The sequence below is a fragment of the Periplaneta americana genome, chromosome 6 (genome assembly GCF_040183065.1).
Source record: "Periplaneta americana isolate PAMFEO1 chromosome 6, P.americana_PAMFEO1_priV1, whole genome shotgun sequence".
Taxonomy (NCBI): Eukaryota; Metazoa; Arthropoda; class Insecta; order Blattodea; family Blattidae; genus Periplaneta; species Periplaneta americana.
This window is the reverse complement of record NC_091122.1, coordinates 141638360-141653781: the sequence shown is the minus strand read 5'-3', so window position 1 is coordinate 141653781 and position 15422 is coordinate 141638360. Positions and strand designations below refer to the sequence as shown.

Here is a 15422-nt window from a genome sequence, read left to right as displayed (position 1 = left end):
TAAATTAATTAAACCCCAGGAATAATGCACCTACACGGTTCAATATCTCATGCATGCATTCAATCTGGGGAGAATATTGAAAGAATCAAGTTGAAAACGAACATTCAATTAAGATGTATGCAGATTTCGTTTCTACATGGTGCACTGTGTTCAACGTCATCTTCAGTATGTATGTGTGTGTGTATTAATTACTTAATATTAACTATCAATCCAATACTTAGGCCAATTTGATTCTCAAACTTGTGGTTGAACACTCCATAAGCACTCATATTTGCGATAACCTTCAATAAAGCTAATCGTGCTTGCTGCCATTTTCAGTTTAAAAGGTCCACCATCACCAAATGACACAAATTTCAGTTTATTTGCAGCCTCCTAGAACAATCAGCTGCTCGTTACATGCTACTGTTGAATGAAAAACGCACAAGATGCCCACTGGTGATGGGTAGCTTTCAATTCCTGCATGCATTCTCATTTTTAGTGGAAAAAAGCATACACAACTGAATGTATTTCGTTCAATCTTGCATGCATTGTGTATGTGTTGGGTAAGTGCTAGAGTCACCAGGTAATTGGATAGCAAACGATAATACAAACAGTTAGGAGAAGCTGGAGATGTTCTCATGTAACAGACATGAATCAATAGGAAACAGCAGAGGAATACTGCAGGTGGCATCCAGATCAACCTATGCCACATCACTCAATTATTGGTCATTTACTGGATTGGTTCAAGGCCACAGACAGTATTCACTACAAACTACGTTCAGGATGGCCATGTACAACAAGGAGCCACAATCAGCTGATGTACTAGCTAAGTTGACAATCAGTCCAACATTGTCAACAAGGAAGGTGGCAGAAAAATACAACATCAGTCGTGCATCTGCACTCAGGATACTATCCTCCAAACATTACCATCCCTATCACGTACATTTTATACGTGATGACTTATAGATGGGTCGAGTTCTGTGAGTGGTTTGAAGAAAGATGAAAACACAAGCGGAACCTTGAAGCTGATGTTCTGTTGAGTAAGGTGGCCTCCTTCCATTTGACTGGAACATTGAATATACATAATGCTATGTAGACCTGAGGATAAATTTGTGGTACGGCATACATGGGGATGTTCTCATTGATCTCATATTTCTGAATCACAGACTCATGCTGAAAGATATACACATCATTTCAAGATTACACTGTTGTCTTATTTAATTACCTGTCCTTGGCACAAAGACGTGGATTTTTCTTTCAACAGGATGGAGCAACCCCACACCGTGGATGGATACTTTACCAGTGGCTGGATAAGATTATCCCTCGGGATTGGATGGGCCGATGTAGTCCTGTAAAATGGCTGTCTAGATCACCAGATCTGACGCCTCTGGGTGGACCTCAAGTCTAGTTATACAAATAGGTCCCGAACAATAATTGAACTGCAGGACATCAGAAGAGCTTGTGCAGAAGTAAAACCTGCAATGTTACGTAATGTGCGCAGTGTTAGATGTGCCATCTACAGGATGACAGCCAATTTGAATACCATCTCCATTAGTGTGTATGCAAAACAATTCACGGAACATGAAGTTGCAGTGGTACATGTTTCAGTTTGTCATTGTACATGTGGCAACAGGGCATTTTCCATTCTCATTGAGGCTTGTACCGCTGTGTAGCCTCAAAGGTGCATTCTACGTTTTCGAGCACATTAGATTGAAAACTACATATTTCTAACAACTTTCTTCTCTTTCTCTGCATTAATGACAGAGTTTGTCTATGAAGTCGGACTTTGAATCACACAGTATAATGCCGATAATAATTGAAAGTAAAAAATGCAATGATTGTAAATATATTAATTTATTTTTATGTACAAAATGTAAATATAAGTGCATATATACAGTTTGAATAATTTCATGTGATTCTGTTTGAAAATATCAAACATTAATGATTCTTTCTAAAAAAATATTGCAGCGTGACAGTACTGAATTTCCAAATGAGAGTTCTACATATAATACTGTGATAAGCGATCATCCTGCACTTGATCCTGCTTCATCAAGTGGGAATCAAACACGAGGAAACAAGCGCAAAAGAGGAGCTAGCAGCATTAATGTGTAGTTATATTGTAGACATAAAACATGAAAAAGAAAACTTTATTACAGTTAGTAAAGAAGGCAATTAGGTATTATGAAACTTTATTTAGAGGACATTGTGTAGTTAAACAGATATTTTTGTGTTCTTCTTACTTTCTATACACCTTGTGGTGATACATTCATTTATGTAATAAGATCAAATGTAGTTTTCTTTTCGTTGTATAATTTATGCCACTCATGTGCAAGTAAGAAAAATGGTTCTTCAATTCCTTGATTCTCCTTCTGAAATGAGAAATAAAATAAAATAAATAATGTAACAAGTTACAGAAAATAATGATAATCTTAATGTTCAATGTTTATTTAAACATAATCAGTTATGACTATGTTAACAACATAAGTTGATCACTATTGGTATATGGCATACCAATAGGAAATAAGAATAGTAGTAGTTACTAACAAGAATGTGTCGCTATTGATAACATACAGAACACTTGTGTAATAGTTAATTAATTTTTTATTTCAATTTCTTTAAGACAATGTTAAAATAAATATTTCTTCTGCCTTGCATAATATATATCTGTGTTTCATTTCATGCTGTTGAGTTTGCATTATGATTAATAAATTAGTTATGTATGGATAAACATTTTTTGGTTATCTAGTTCTAATATAAAGCAAGAAAGGAAGTTCGATATTACAGAAAAAAACGCACTCAAGCACGCACACAAAAAAAAGTGAGTGAAAAGGATGGGTGCAAAAAGAAATGCCCGTAGTGAGGATGGTAAAAATAGTAACAATCCAGTCAGAGAATGAAGCAGACAGATCTTAACTTCTTTCCTATATGTGTTTTGTTAATATAATGTTGTATACATAGTTACACTGCAGATTTATTTTGTTTACAAAATGGCGACATCAAACCAGGAGGAAATATTTTGTGTGATGGAATTTGCGAGAGCAGGGGTTGTGATGACAGGCAGTGTTTTTTTTTTTTTTTTTAAAGAAATTTGGGAAGAATTCTCCTCATATTAACTTCATTGCATGTTGGGGAAGCAATTCGAAACAAATGGCTATTTATATGCTGGAAAAAGTGCTCACAGACTTCATACCAGACAGTCAACAAGATCCAAGCCATGTAGAAAGGAATCCAAGAAAATCAACAAGGTGGGCTAGTGTGGAACTGCAGGTGCCACAATCCACAGTATGGCATATATTACGAAAGCATAGTTTGTAAGTGAAATTGCAACTTTTGCATGCGCTAAACAAAGATGACAAGCCAAACTCTTGCATTCAAATGCAGAGCCAATTGGGAGGAGATGGATTTGCTGACAGGCTAGTGTTCAGCGAAGAGGTCATCTCCCATCTCAGTGCAATTGTCGTAACGCCAATTTGGCATTGAGTGAACTACCCCATTCTTTCGTTATGTCAAAACAAATAGGAAATAAGCTCAATACAAAATATCTACATATTATCTCACTACACCCAACACCCACCTACTTACACACACATACTTTGTATAACCAAATACTTACTGCAGAACCTTCAAAATATGTAAGACCGAGTTTCTCTGCTACTGAAGCTCCAGCTTTGGGACTTACAGCTCTCCTTTCTACGAGATCCGTCTTGTTGCCGAACAAAACTCCAGGTGCAATAGAAGCAGCCTTCTGTGGCATGGCACTACGTACCATCGCAACCCATCTGCTTACTGAATCAAGTGACAATTCTGATGTTACGTCAAAGACTGCTAATAAAATATTCGGTTCATGCCACTGTAAAATTGAGAGAAGTGATCTGCATAATTAAAAGGAAATGTAAGTAAAAGTAAGTAAGTAAACCTATGCTGCAAGTGTTAATTGAATTCGGCATATTTAAAACCCTGAATTCTCAGTTTTAACAGAGTACAATTGTACTGATATTTATATAAAAAAACACACAGATGTAAATACAAAACACACTATTATCTAATAGTTAATGCAATAGCTTTTCAAACAGAGGGAATAAGACTTTTGGGGAGCCCGATACATAGGTGAGAGGATAATATTAAAATGGATTTGAGGGAGATGGGATATGATGGTAGAGACTGGATTAATCTTGCACAGGATAGGGACCGATGGCGGGCTTATGTGAGGGTGGCAGTGAACCTCCGGATTCCTTAGAAGCCATAAGTAAGTAATAGCTTTTCAAACAGAATAACCAGGGGCATATTTTGCGGACTACCGGGGCTACCGGGGGTAGCCCAAGGAAATTACAAAAGAAAAAGTTTATAATATAACATAATGTAATAATTTTGTATTACTGTATTAGTTTTACCACAGTAATTAAAATTAAAGTAATTGTTAGATTTATATGTGCTCTCTGCTCTCGAAAAGAAACAAGTTGTCAAGGGGGCATCACTGGAGAAACCGCTGCTACGAAGGGTAGCCTGTGACCGTTCTGCTCACGTCGCACAACTGCCAGTCCCACTCCCTTCAGTTTCTATCGTGTAGTGTAGGCAGGTGAGTTGCCGCTCTCGTGATCGGTTTCTTGGAAGGCGCGAAGCAACAATAAGCTTAGTACGCTAGCTCATTAATGTGATTGTGTTCTTGCAGTGCAGTATTTTAAATTTGTGATTTGTTCGAGTGTCTTAGAGTTATATTAATTGTGAATTATTAAGTTTTTAATTTCCCAATTAAGTGATATTGTGAAAAATATGGCAGAACAAGTTTCTGGAGAGGTTTGTGTTGAAAATGACTGTGTAATAGGAGGTTTATTAAAAGTGCCTTTTAACCGTCGTACATACAACGAGGAAGTTGGAATTGTGAAAATGGAAAGACCAACTCCTGAGTTAAATTTGTCCATGGACGTAAAAGAAAAACAGTGTGAGTACACACGCCATTTCACTTCAACATCATATGGTAAGTGGAATTGGTTGTGTGGTAGTTTAAACTATCTAAACTATTTTGCTGGCCATGTTTGTTATTTAGCCGCGAAACTAATGTGTGGTCAAAAGAGGGGTTTTCTAATATGAACTCCCTTCAAACGGCAGTCCTAAAACATGACAAATCAAAAGCTCATATTTATAGTAGCATGAACTTTGCAAACTTTGGGAAGACAAGAATTGATTTACAGCTAGATAAGCAAAAAGCTCTACACATCAACCAACACAATGCTCTTGTGAAAAAAAATCGGGAGATTTTACTGCGTCTTATTAACGCAGTCTGCTTTCTAGGAAAACAAGAATTGGCTTTCTGGGGTCACAATGAGAGTGTGGAATCAGACAATAGAGGAAATTATATAGAATATTTAAGTTCCTTAAGTGAATTTGACCATTTACTGGCCAATCATCTTGAGAGTTCAACAGTATTCCGTGGTACTTCTCCCGCAATTCAGAATGGCTTAATATTTGCTATAAGTGGGGTTATGATAAAGAACATAAAATCTGAAATAGAAGAAGCACCTTTTGTGGCCATTGTTGTTGATGAAACAAGTGACTGCTCTAATCAGAGTCAATTGTCCACTGTTTTAAGATACGTCGACAGTACTGCCAATGTTCAAGAACGGTTTATAGGATTCACAAATGTCAGTTTGGGCAAAACTGCTGCTGCTTTGTTTCAGCATGTGGAAGGTGTTATAGCAGAATACAATGTCGGCAATAAGTTAATTGCACAGATATACGATGGTACTTCAGTTATGGAGGGAATTATTAATGGCTTAAAAACAAAAGTTCAAGAAACGTATCCTCAAGCACTATTTGTCCATTGTTACAGCCATGTTCTCAATTTAGTTTTGCAACAAACTACTTTATCCATTCCAGAATGCCGCATTTTTTTCAAAACACTGACGGGTTCAGCTGCATTTTTCTCATCATCTCCTAAAAGATAAGAAAAACTCAAGGAATTTATGAAAAAGAAACTCCCAAAAGTAGCACCAACTAGATGGAATTTTACATCTCGGCTTGTAAATACAGTAAAGGAATACAGAGAACAACTGACTGCTTTCTTTAAAATATCATTTGTAATGACCAGGGAACGGATTTATATGGACTAAAAATATATGAAATATGTAAATATATATGTAGTTATTTTTACCAAAATATGGAATTAAATATGGATTTTTACCAAAATATGGAATTAAATATGGACTTAAAATTATAAAAAAATGACTATGTACGTTAAATATTGGTACATTTTAATCAAACTAAACAAAAAATATAATGGACGTACCTTATCTTCCAATGTAGTTTCAACAAAACACAATTTTTATTGTCTGTTACCATAACAATAGGTTACAAACATTTCTTTCAAGTGCTGAAAAGTGAATCTTCTTCTATTGTCTCTGAGGATAGATTTATACTGACTAAAAGAGCGTTCGACGTCACAAGAAGTAACTGGTACATAATTCAATTTCACAATGTCTGCTGGGGATAAGTCCAAGTTAATCTTCACTGTTGATTCACCACTCATCACAGCAACAACCTTTTGTAGTTCTTCATATCCAGGGTTTTTTGAAAGTACAGTGTCCACCTTAGCTCTTACTGCATCTGCAACTTTACCTCTACCACGATTCAGTTGTTCCACAGTACTATTTATAATTTCAAAACTTTCAGATAGTGAAAGGTGCCTATTTTGGAGACTTTTGAGCGTTTTTATGATGCATGAAAATGTATGCTGAATGTGAGCTAAGTCATTCTTCACACTTATGTCACAGGTAACTGTTTTCGCAGTATCAATTGAGACTGCATCTTCAGAGTCCAATGCAAGGAGAACATTGTTAATAGAGTCTATATGTTCGGCATAATATTCAACTGCTTCTAGCCATGTACCCCATCTAGTTAAAATTGGCTTTGGTGGCAATGGAATTTCAGGGTACATTTCTTTCAACACGTTAACTCTACTGGGAGCTTTGAGAAATACTTTTTTCACTGATGAAATCAACAAATCTGCTTTAGGGAAATTGTCTCTGACCACTTCTGCCACACGATGAAATGCATGCGCCACACAAGTAAAATGAGTCAATTTAGGATATACAACAGATAATGCTTGTCCAGCTTTGACCATATAAGGGGCAGCATCGCTAATAAAGAATAACACATTATCGTACATAATACCCTTTGGCCACAGGATACCCATAGCTTCGTTGAACAGTTTAACTATAGTTTTGTTATTGCACTTTTCTAGAACATCACAATGTAAAAGAATTCGTTCAGAATATTGTTCACTTAACAAACCGATAACTACATTACCAACAAGTCTACCTTCTTTGTCGGGAGTCTCATCAATGGAAACCCAAATTGAACTATCTTTAATTTCATCTCTTATCTTCTGTATTGTCTCATCGTAGATGGATGGAGCATACGTCTTCCTAAGTGTTGACTCATCCGGGATTGTATGTTGAGTATATTTTTCAAGGAATTCCCTGAAGACCTTATTCTTTAGTTTGTAGAGAGGAATATCAGCAGAGATGAGAGAACGGCACAGGTCGATGTTAAACTCAGATCTTACATTCGATGTTGTTGGTTGTGTTAAAAACAATTGTCTCTGCTTGGAATTTAGTTGTTTGTTGGCCTGATGTTTACTAGTTGTAATGTGTTGTTGCACCAGGAACTTTTGTGTAGATGATACTGCACACTGACACAAATTACAAAATAATATTTTATTGTCAGTTGATAAACCATCTTCTTTAAATTCTGAAATGTAACTTGTTAGTTTTGATTTTAAATTGACTGAATGACGTACTTTTGGCATATTTACCGTCTTTATAGTATGATTTACAAAACTGAACCTATGTGTACTCTGACTGGCATTTAACTGTTGAGCTGCACAACTGAAGTCTGTTAAAAATTTTAAATTAAATTAATACAGTTTTGTAACTTACTTTCCCATTGTTGATAGGACTGCTAATTTTCAAATAACTCTGATGTTAAAGGGATTACTGAACATGTGTTTAAATCTCTATTGTTGAAATGTATTTTTAAAAGTTAATGGAATTTTGTTTTGTCTTATTGTTAAACCTAATATAATATGGACTGTTTTATATGAAATATGGAAAATATATGGAAATTAACGAAAATATGTACTAAACTCTAAAATATGGAAAAATATGGAAAATAAAAGTAGGATTTTTCAACCCTACACATTGTGAAACATAAAGATAATGCAAAATATAAATTATATTAGCTTTATAAGTAAATATGTATTTACATATAAATCCTTTCCCTGGTAATGACTCTGAAGAAAACTGGGATGATGATGTAATTGTGCAGGCTCAAGGATATTTGTATTTTTTCACACAGTTTCAGAATATATTTCTTCTTGAAGTCTATGCTAGAGTGTTCGCACATACAGATGTGCTCTACAATATTCTTCAGACAAAAAGTCTAGACATAGCATACTGCTTGCAAGAGGTATCAAAGTTAAAAAATACTATATCCGAGTTCAGACGTAGTGGGTTTCCGTCCATATGGAGTAATATGGAAAATGAAAATTCTTCAGACAATACAATGGAACCACCATTAAAGCGAAGAAAAGGAGATGATGAATTGAAATACAGGCAGCTGTACTACAGCATACTAGATCGTATACACATGGAAATTACTGACAGATTTTCTGATTATGGAAAGTTTCAGTTCACACATCTTCTAGATTCTCAAACATTTTTTGCTTATAGAGAAAACTTCCCGAATGAGGCACTACACAAATTATTTCAGTCCTATAACAGTCACTTTGATCAAGTACGTTTGAAAAATGAATTAAGTGTAATATATTCAGCAGAAGTCTTTGATTTTTCGAACAAACCTATCCATGAAATATTATCTGCCATATATGAAAACCAGCTGAACCAAGTTATTCCTGAAGTCCTTAAATTGGCAACATTAATTGTGACAATACCAGCTACGTCAGCATCGGTAGAAAGAACATTTTCTGCGTTGAAGAGAATAAAATCCTACTGTAGATCAACTCATACACAAGAACGTTTATCCGGCTTGGCACTGATGTCCATTGAAAAGTCATTTCTACAGAAACTTCGCAAGCGGCCCAACTGTAATTTCAATGACGAAGTCATCAAAGTATTTTCGTCCCAATCAAGACGTCTGGAATTTACATATAAATAGGTAAGGAATTTTATTATATGGTTTTTTAAATATATTTTGTGTAATAATAGTGGTAGCCCAGACCCTTAAACCAGTATACGCCACTGAGAATAACCAAGTATTTTCATCTTATCCACTGTTGCCAACAATACTTCGCTAAAAGATTGTCCTTGTTTAAGACATAGTTTATAAGTGAAAGCCTGCAAACTATACTCACAAAATACAATTGTTTTATTTGTGATTTATAAGCGCTACAACTTAAAAGTCTTCAACAAAATAATATGAAATGAAACAAGGCACAAGTAATTTTAAATGATTAACTCTGTAAGACTGAAAGGCCAACCATATAATATGGGCAAAACCGTGCTGTCAATGTGATGTGCCCATATATCTTATGATCAATGGAAGGCACAAAAGTACTGATTAACAGAGCAGACAGAAAACATACTGACTCAGTAGTTTCTCAGAGTAAATGTAATACAATCTGAATTTAGGAAGGTGATAAATACAATTCGAACAAATATACTATAATGTCAGATACACATGACTGCTTTTTTATATTGCAATACGACAATAACTGAATCTTATACACAATAACAACAAACGAAAAATTTGAGCAAATGCTTAAAAATGATAGATAAAAACAATGTAGGCCTATACATTATTGTACACTATTGCAAGAAACAAAAGCTGAATGTAAAATACAAGATAAAACTAAAAGGTTACAGTGTCAGGTAGGAAAGGAAGGTGAAGATTAATGCTTCTAATAAAAATTATGGCTACCAGCGTGGCTCAGGTGGCAGGTGCGTTAGTCTGTTGATCTGGGGCTGCACTCTGGCATGAGTTCGATTCTTGCTTGGGATGACTACCTAGTTATGTTTTTTCTGGATTTCCCCAACTGTAAAGTGAATGTCAGAAAATTTACGGCGAATCCTCGGCCTCATCTCGCCAAAAGCCATCTCACTATTGCCAAATAGAAAAAAGGCTGAAACTCAGTAACTAGCAAATTAAAACACAGAATGCTGCACATGAATAGGGCAGAAATGAAAAACTAAATAAAAAAAATTAAATCTAAATTGGATGAAACAACAATGTCAACAGAAAATCTGTGAAAGCTTCAATACAAGAAATTCTGATATATCAGAATCAAATTTCGAAAACAAACGACAACTCCACACTGAAAGCAAAGTATATGAATCTACAATTGAATGATCAACCTTCTCCAAATAATAAAGTTTCTGCAAATGTATTAAGAAATATATTATTAACAGAAATGAAAAACTGCATAGGAAAACTGGTAAAAAGCATGAAAAATATATAACATTTGTAGAACAAGATAAACAATTAGATTTCCATGTTTCAACAGGACCATATTATGTATGACTAGGGCTAGTTCTTACACTCTCACAACTGCACCGTACATTAGCAAAACAAAACCCTTGATAAAGCACTGGACAAACAGAATTCATACACTAATGATCAAATTTGACAAGGAGATAATTATAAGAAACATAACAATTTTGGATATAAAACTAACTACCTATATGATGAAAACATGCCATCACCATACCTATTCATAAAGCAGCGAAGAATAAAACGACTACTACTGGCAAATTGGGCTTAATATATTGCATACATTTCTGAAACAATGTTTTCAAGACTGATATTGTATACTGGTAGCACATACTGTATAAGGTTTATTGTCATCATATGTTCCACATCATCCATTAATGGCGGTCCTATCACAATTCTGTTTTCTAGACACTTACCTTAGCTATTGCTTTATTTTTACATATGCTATTCATCTTGGATAATCCTTGTGATCTAAGTTAAAATTTACCTAATTTACTGTAACATGAACATGCTTATGACAATTTTCTCTTGCCATTCTGAATAATCCAGAATCCTATTTTGGAACAATTTATTGGATCTGCCAAATTCATATAGGCTTATTATGTTTCATTTTTCCTGAATAAAACTGAAAGTGTCCAATGCAGAAACGGAAACTATCTGCTATTGTTCAAAACGGAAATAATATTTTGATCACACTACATTAATGTAAACTATAAAGCACTGAAACAGCTGTAAGCCGCACAAATCTTACATAATTAACACGAGTAAGTCCACTAGTTAATCAATTAATTGTAAACTATATTTTGAAACTATGTGTAATTTCAAGGAATATATGAAATATGTAGGTTTATTAAGATAAAAACAAGTTTTCTTTGAAATATTTTAGAGGGTGTGAGTGTGCGTTGGGCAGGTGGTCATAAACTTTATTACCCTGTTAAAATTTAAAAATATTATTACATTGAGTTAGGCCTAGAATATATATTTTTATCTCCTGATCAAACTGAGATCTCACTCTAAAAGTTTCAGGTTTTGTAGTTTGTAACAATGCTGAAAACATATATATTAAAAAAAAAAAACACTTTCTCAAAAATTAAAAAAAAAAATGTTTTGATTTCTTCAATCTTCTTTTATTTTACCAAAGATACGATGATGCCAAAGATAGTCAAGTGACATATCAAATTAAACCCTATGACATGCCATTTAAAGTGAGGTGTAAAACAACTCTGTAGGACTTATAGAATCGGAATTATTCAAGATTGAAAGTGTTAGCGTAAATGAAAAACCATGTTTTTTTTTTGTAGATTTTTAAACTCAATTATATCACAACCTAACGAGATATATTTTAATTTAGACCTTTGGGGCAAATAATGATTCCTAAAAGTTAAAAAATTAAAATTCAACATGATCAGGTTAAACTCTTTAATTGTTGGTTGGTTTCACTACATTTAATAAACTGAAACTGTGAACTAATTAAGGTTTCTTACTTACATATTTTGAAAGACAATCATAATAAAGGTCTCGTCCTGATGAATCATAAATATATAATTCTACCACATCATTGGTATCTGGAATCGCTATGGTTTTCACATTCAAATCAACTCCAAATGTCTGAAAGTATTAAAGCAATATAATTAAGTTAAATATTATTGAATGAAACTTCGATATGTCCCCACACTACATACAGGAGAGAAAATGCACCTGAATCAATGAAACCTTTTCACATTCTTTGGCCTCTTGTCACTTAAAATGTCCCTTCAACTAACCCACTAACCTTGTCACATACCACGGCATCATGTCAGCGAATAGATAATATTCTCTAATCCATAACGAAACGCAAATCAGACGTCAGTCCGGTGTGTAGTGTAGGGAGATATCGAATATTTTCCTATTAGGTGTATTATTGTTAGGCTATCATAATCAGTAAACATTTTGTAATCGTTTAATGCCACATCTACCTTTTTTTTTACTAATGGTGGGTACTTGACTTTTCGTCATTCGCCCAAATGAAGCCAGTTGTGTAGACCAATTTACTGATAGGGTCATTGCCCAGGGTGTGCCATAGGAGGCTGGTCTACACTATACCCGTGATGAGATGAGATGATGGAGATTTGTTGGGATGCCGCAGGGGAATCAGAGAAAACCCCTGTGTTATCAGGACCACAGGTTTGTCCAACACAAGTTATAAATCGGGGGTATATCGGGAATGGAACCTGGGTCTACAGGATTACAAGTCCAGCGCTCTAGCCACTACACCACCGTGGCAGCACCTACAAATATTGTATAAAGAGACTTATTTGTGTATATACCTATACATACATATGTATAATAGCTATACTGAAATAATTTCAGGTGAAACTTCGACATCGAACTTCATAAAACAAGTGTCATCATAAGCTTGGCGTATTGTATTTGTAGCCTATTTATTTAGTCCCTAAAACAATCTATTACAGATTATAGGTTCATCATTAAATACTCACACAAGCACATATAAAATAAGATTTCTAGTTTGAACTTAATTTTAACACTCTTAAATATTTCAAAGAAATTGTAGAACTACCAAAAGACACAATAAAATATAATAAGATACGTAATATTTTTTTCAGTTTACAAGGCATTAAAATGAATAGACTAACATAGATTAGATAAAAACAGGATAGGCCTACGTAATGAGATTACATTAAAAAAGTTTATCATCTGAGGTGATTTATTAAGAGAGCGAATGTACCTTTAAGAACCAAGAGACTTCATCTTAGTTATTCTGTATATTTATTATTAATATTGTTAGGGGAAAAATTATGTGCAACAACAATGAAGGTATGTATTCTATTTTATAGCTTTAATGTTAAAAGTCAGTAATTTTGAATGGCATGGACTGGAGCAAAATAGTTTTCACTCTGGTTTTGAAACATTCATAATTTCAATGTTTAATATCTCCAGGTATCTTGTTCTATAAGATACCTCCTGTATGAAAAGTACTGTTAAGACTTTTGGTAATAGTATGCCAATTTATATGCAAGTTGTTGGCAGCTCTAGTATCATGGACATGAATTTCAGAGTTCCTTTTAAAATAGTTAGATTTTTATGAATGAAGCAAACTGTTTCTAGAATGCAGATGCAAGGAAGTGGTAAAACATATTTTAATACTTGAAAAAGATGTAACCTATTTGAAACACCTCACTTTGCAAAACAATATACCGTACTCACTACATCAATTTCTTACCATGTTATAAGTTTTCGGAAACTGCCTCCCATCTGATAGGAATACCTGTGTTAAAGCCGTTTTGCCTACAGTAGAATTTCCTATAATGACACACTTTGATCTTAAAATGTTTGACATCACAAAGGATTGAATAGCATAAGTACGTGATGTTTTTGTAAATATGTCTGTGTTGCTAGGCAACTAAGCAGGGACGGAAACATTAGAGAAAATATACCAATCTCGAAATTATAACTTCTATGAACTCAATTGTAATTCAGATAGCTGGTCATAATTTTACTTATTTTAATTAAAATTATATTAAATTACGTTAATATTCTGCAAAAATAAGTGTATAAATGATTTTTTGTTCGAGTTTGTTCCCATTTTGTTGCTAATAATTCTACATGATTGCCCTGCTGATAGGGAGGTATATGTGTGACGTCACCCATTCTCAGCCAATACCAGTGACTCATGCATAGGTACATAACCTGAATGTAATAATCTTGGCACGAAATTACTCTGACTTCAAAAGCAGGGTTGCCAATTTAGCGGCTTTTTCGCTAGATCTTGCGGTGTGCAGTGTTAGTTTAGCCCGTAAGATTTATGAAATGTATATTGCTGATATCACGTCTTTGGTTGATATAGGGATTTAGCGGGTATTTTTAGCACTCACAGCGGCAAAATAATGTAATTTTACATGGATAATATAACAGTTTAGCGATTTCTGCACTGTTTCATAGTGGAATTTTAAGAATTGAGTTGGCAAAATTGTTTAAAAGTCTAAACTAACGAAACCTAACCTGTCACAAATTAATATATGCAGTCAGCCTGGGTGGCGCAGTGGGCAGAGTGCTGGCCTTCTGTACCCGAGGTTGCGGGTTCGATCCCGGTCCAGGTCGATGTCATTTAAGCACGTGTGCATGCAAAGACTCATGTCAGTAGCAATAGATTTACTGACATGTAAAATAACTCCTGCAGGCAGTGGCGGCTCCTGCATATTTCTTAAGAGGAGGAAAGAAGTTAACAGAGCAAAATGACACCTTCTTGAGAGAAACAAACTACAAATTAGCCTATATGCATACATGTAAGACCAGGTAGTGTTAGGGTTGGCCTTCCCTTTTGTATAGCAATAATCTGTTTTTGTAAACTGAGTTTCCTAAATTGTCCAAAATATAGTATGTTTTCACTTCCATTCATTGTTGAATAATTACACAAATTAACAATTACAAGGAAATTCACAACCTCGCAGCATTTTTTCACGCACACTACAGCATCACACCTGTTGGAAGAAACTAGGTGCTAACACATAACCGGAACCGTTTTACAGAAATGGGAATGAGAAATAATCTGTTAGGAAAGCGAGAACACTGCATCCACCCACGTGGTCTGTGTTGCCACATGTACATTTTACAAGTTCAGTATCAAATGCTTTTGAAGAATATCAGTTCTTATAAAGTCATACTACCATTATTGTTCAAAGCTGCCGATGACCGATTAATTTTTTTATGTTAAAAATAATGTAGTTTGCAGTACCTTCAATTTCAAATATATTTGTACAAAACTGACAACTTGGCTGTTGTCCTGTCTAGTAGACAATGAATGGAAGTGAATTTCAGAGAAAAAGATCTGCAGTACTAACTTAGAACTACTTCCTCTTTGTTTTATATAAATCCAACTTCAACTTTCAGATATCCTCGAAAGTTTCAAACCATGAACATAGCTTATATAAAGTGCAATTAAT

General features: G+C 34.5%; 1 protein-coding gene across 1 annotated transcript; it reads right to left on the bottom strand.

The window, feature by feature from the left end:
- Nucleotides 1–2112: 2112 nt before the first annotated feature.
- LOC138701845 (intraflagellar transport protein 27 homolog) lies at nt 2113–14093 on the bottom strand. Its single transcript, XM_069829169.1, has 4 exons — nt 13703–14093; nt 11971–12090; nt 3593–3829; nt 2113–2348 (listed from the first exon to the last, which is right to left on the bottom strand). Exons 1-4 carry the CDS (start codon nt 13817–13819, stop codon nt 2250–2252), a joined length of 573 nt encoding a protein of 190 aa, XP_069685270.1. The 5' UTR covers nt 13820–14093; the 3' UTR covers nt 2113–2249.
- Between the last annotated feature and the right edge of the window lie 1329 nt (nt 14094–15422).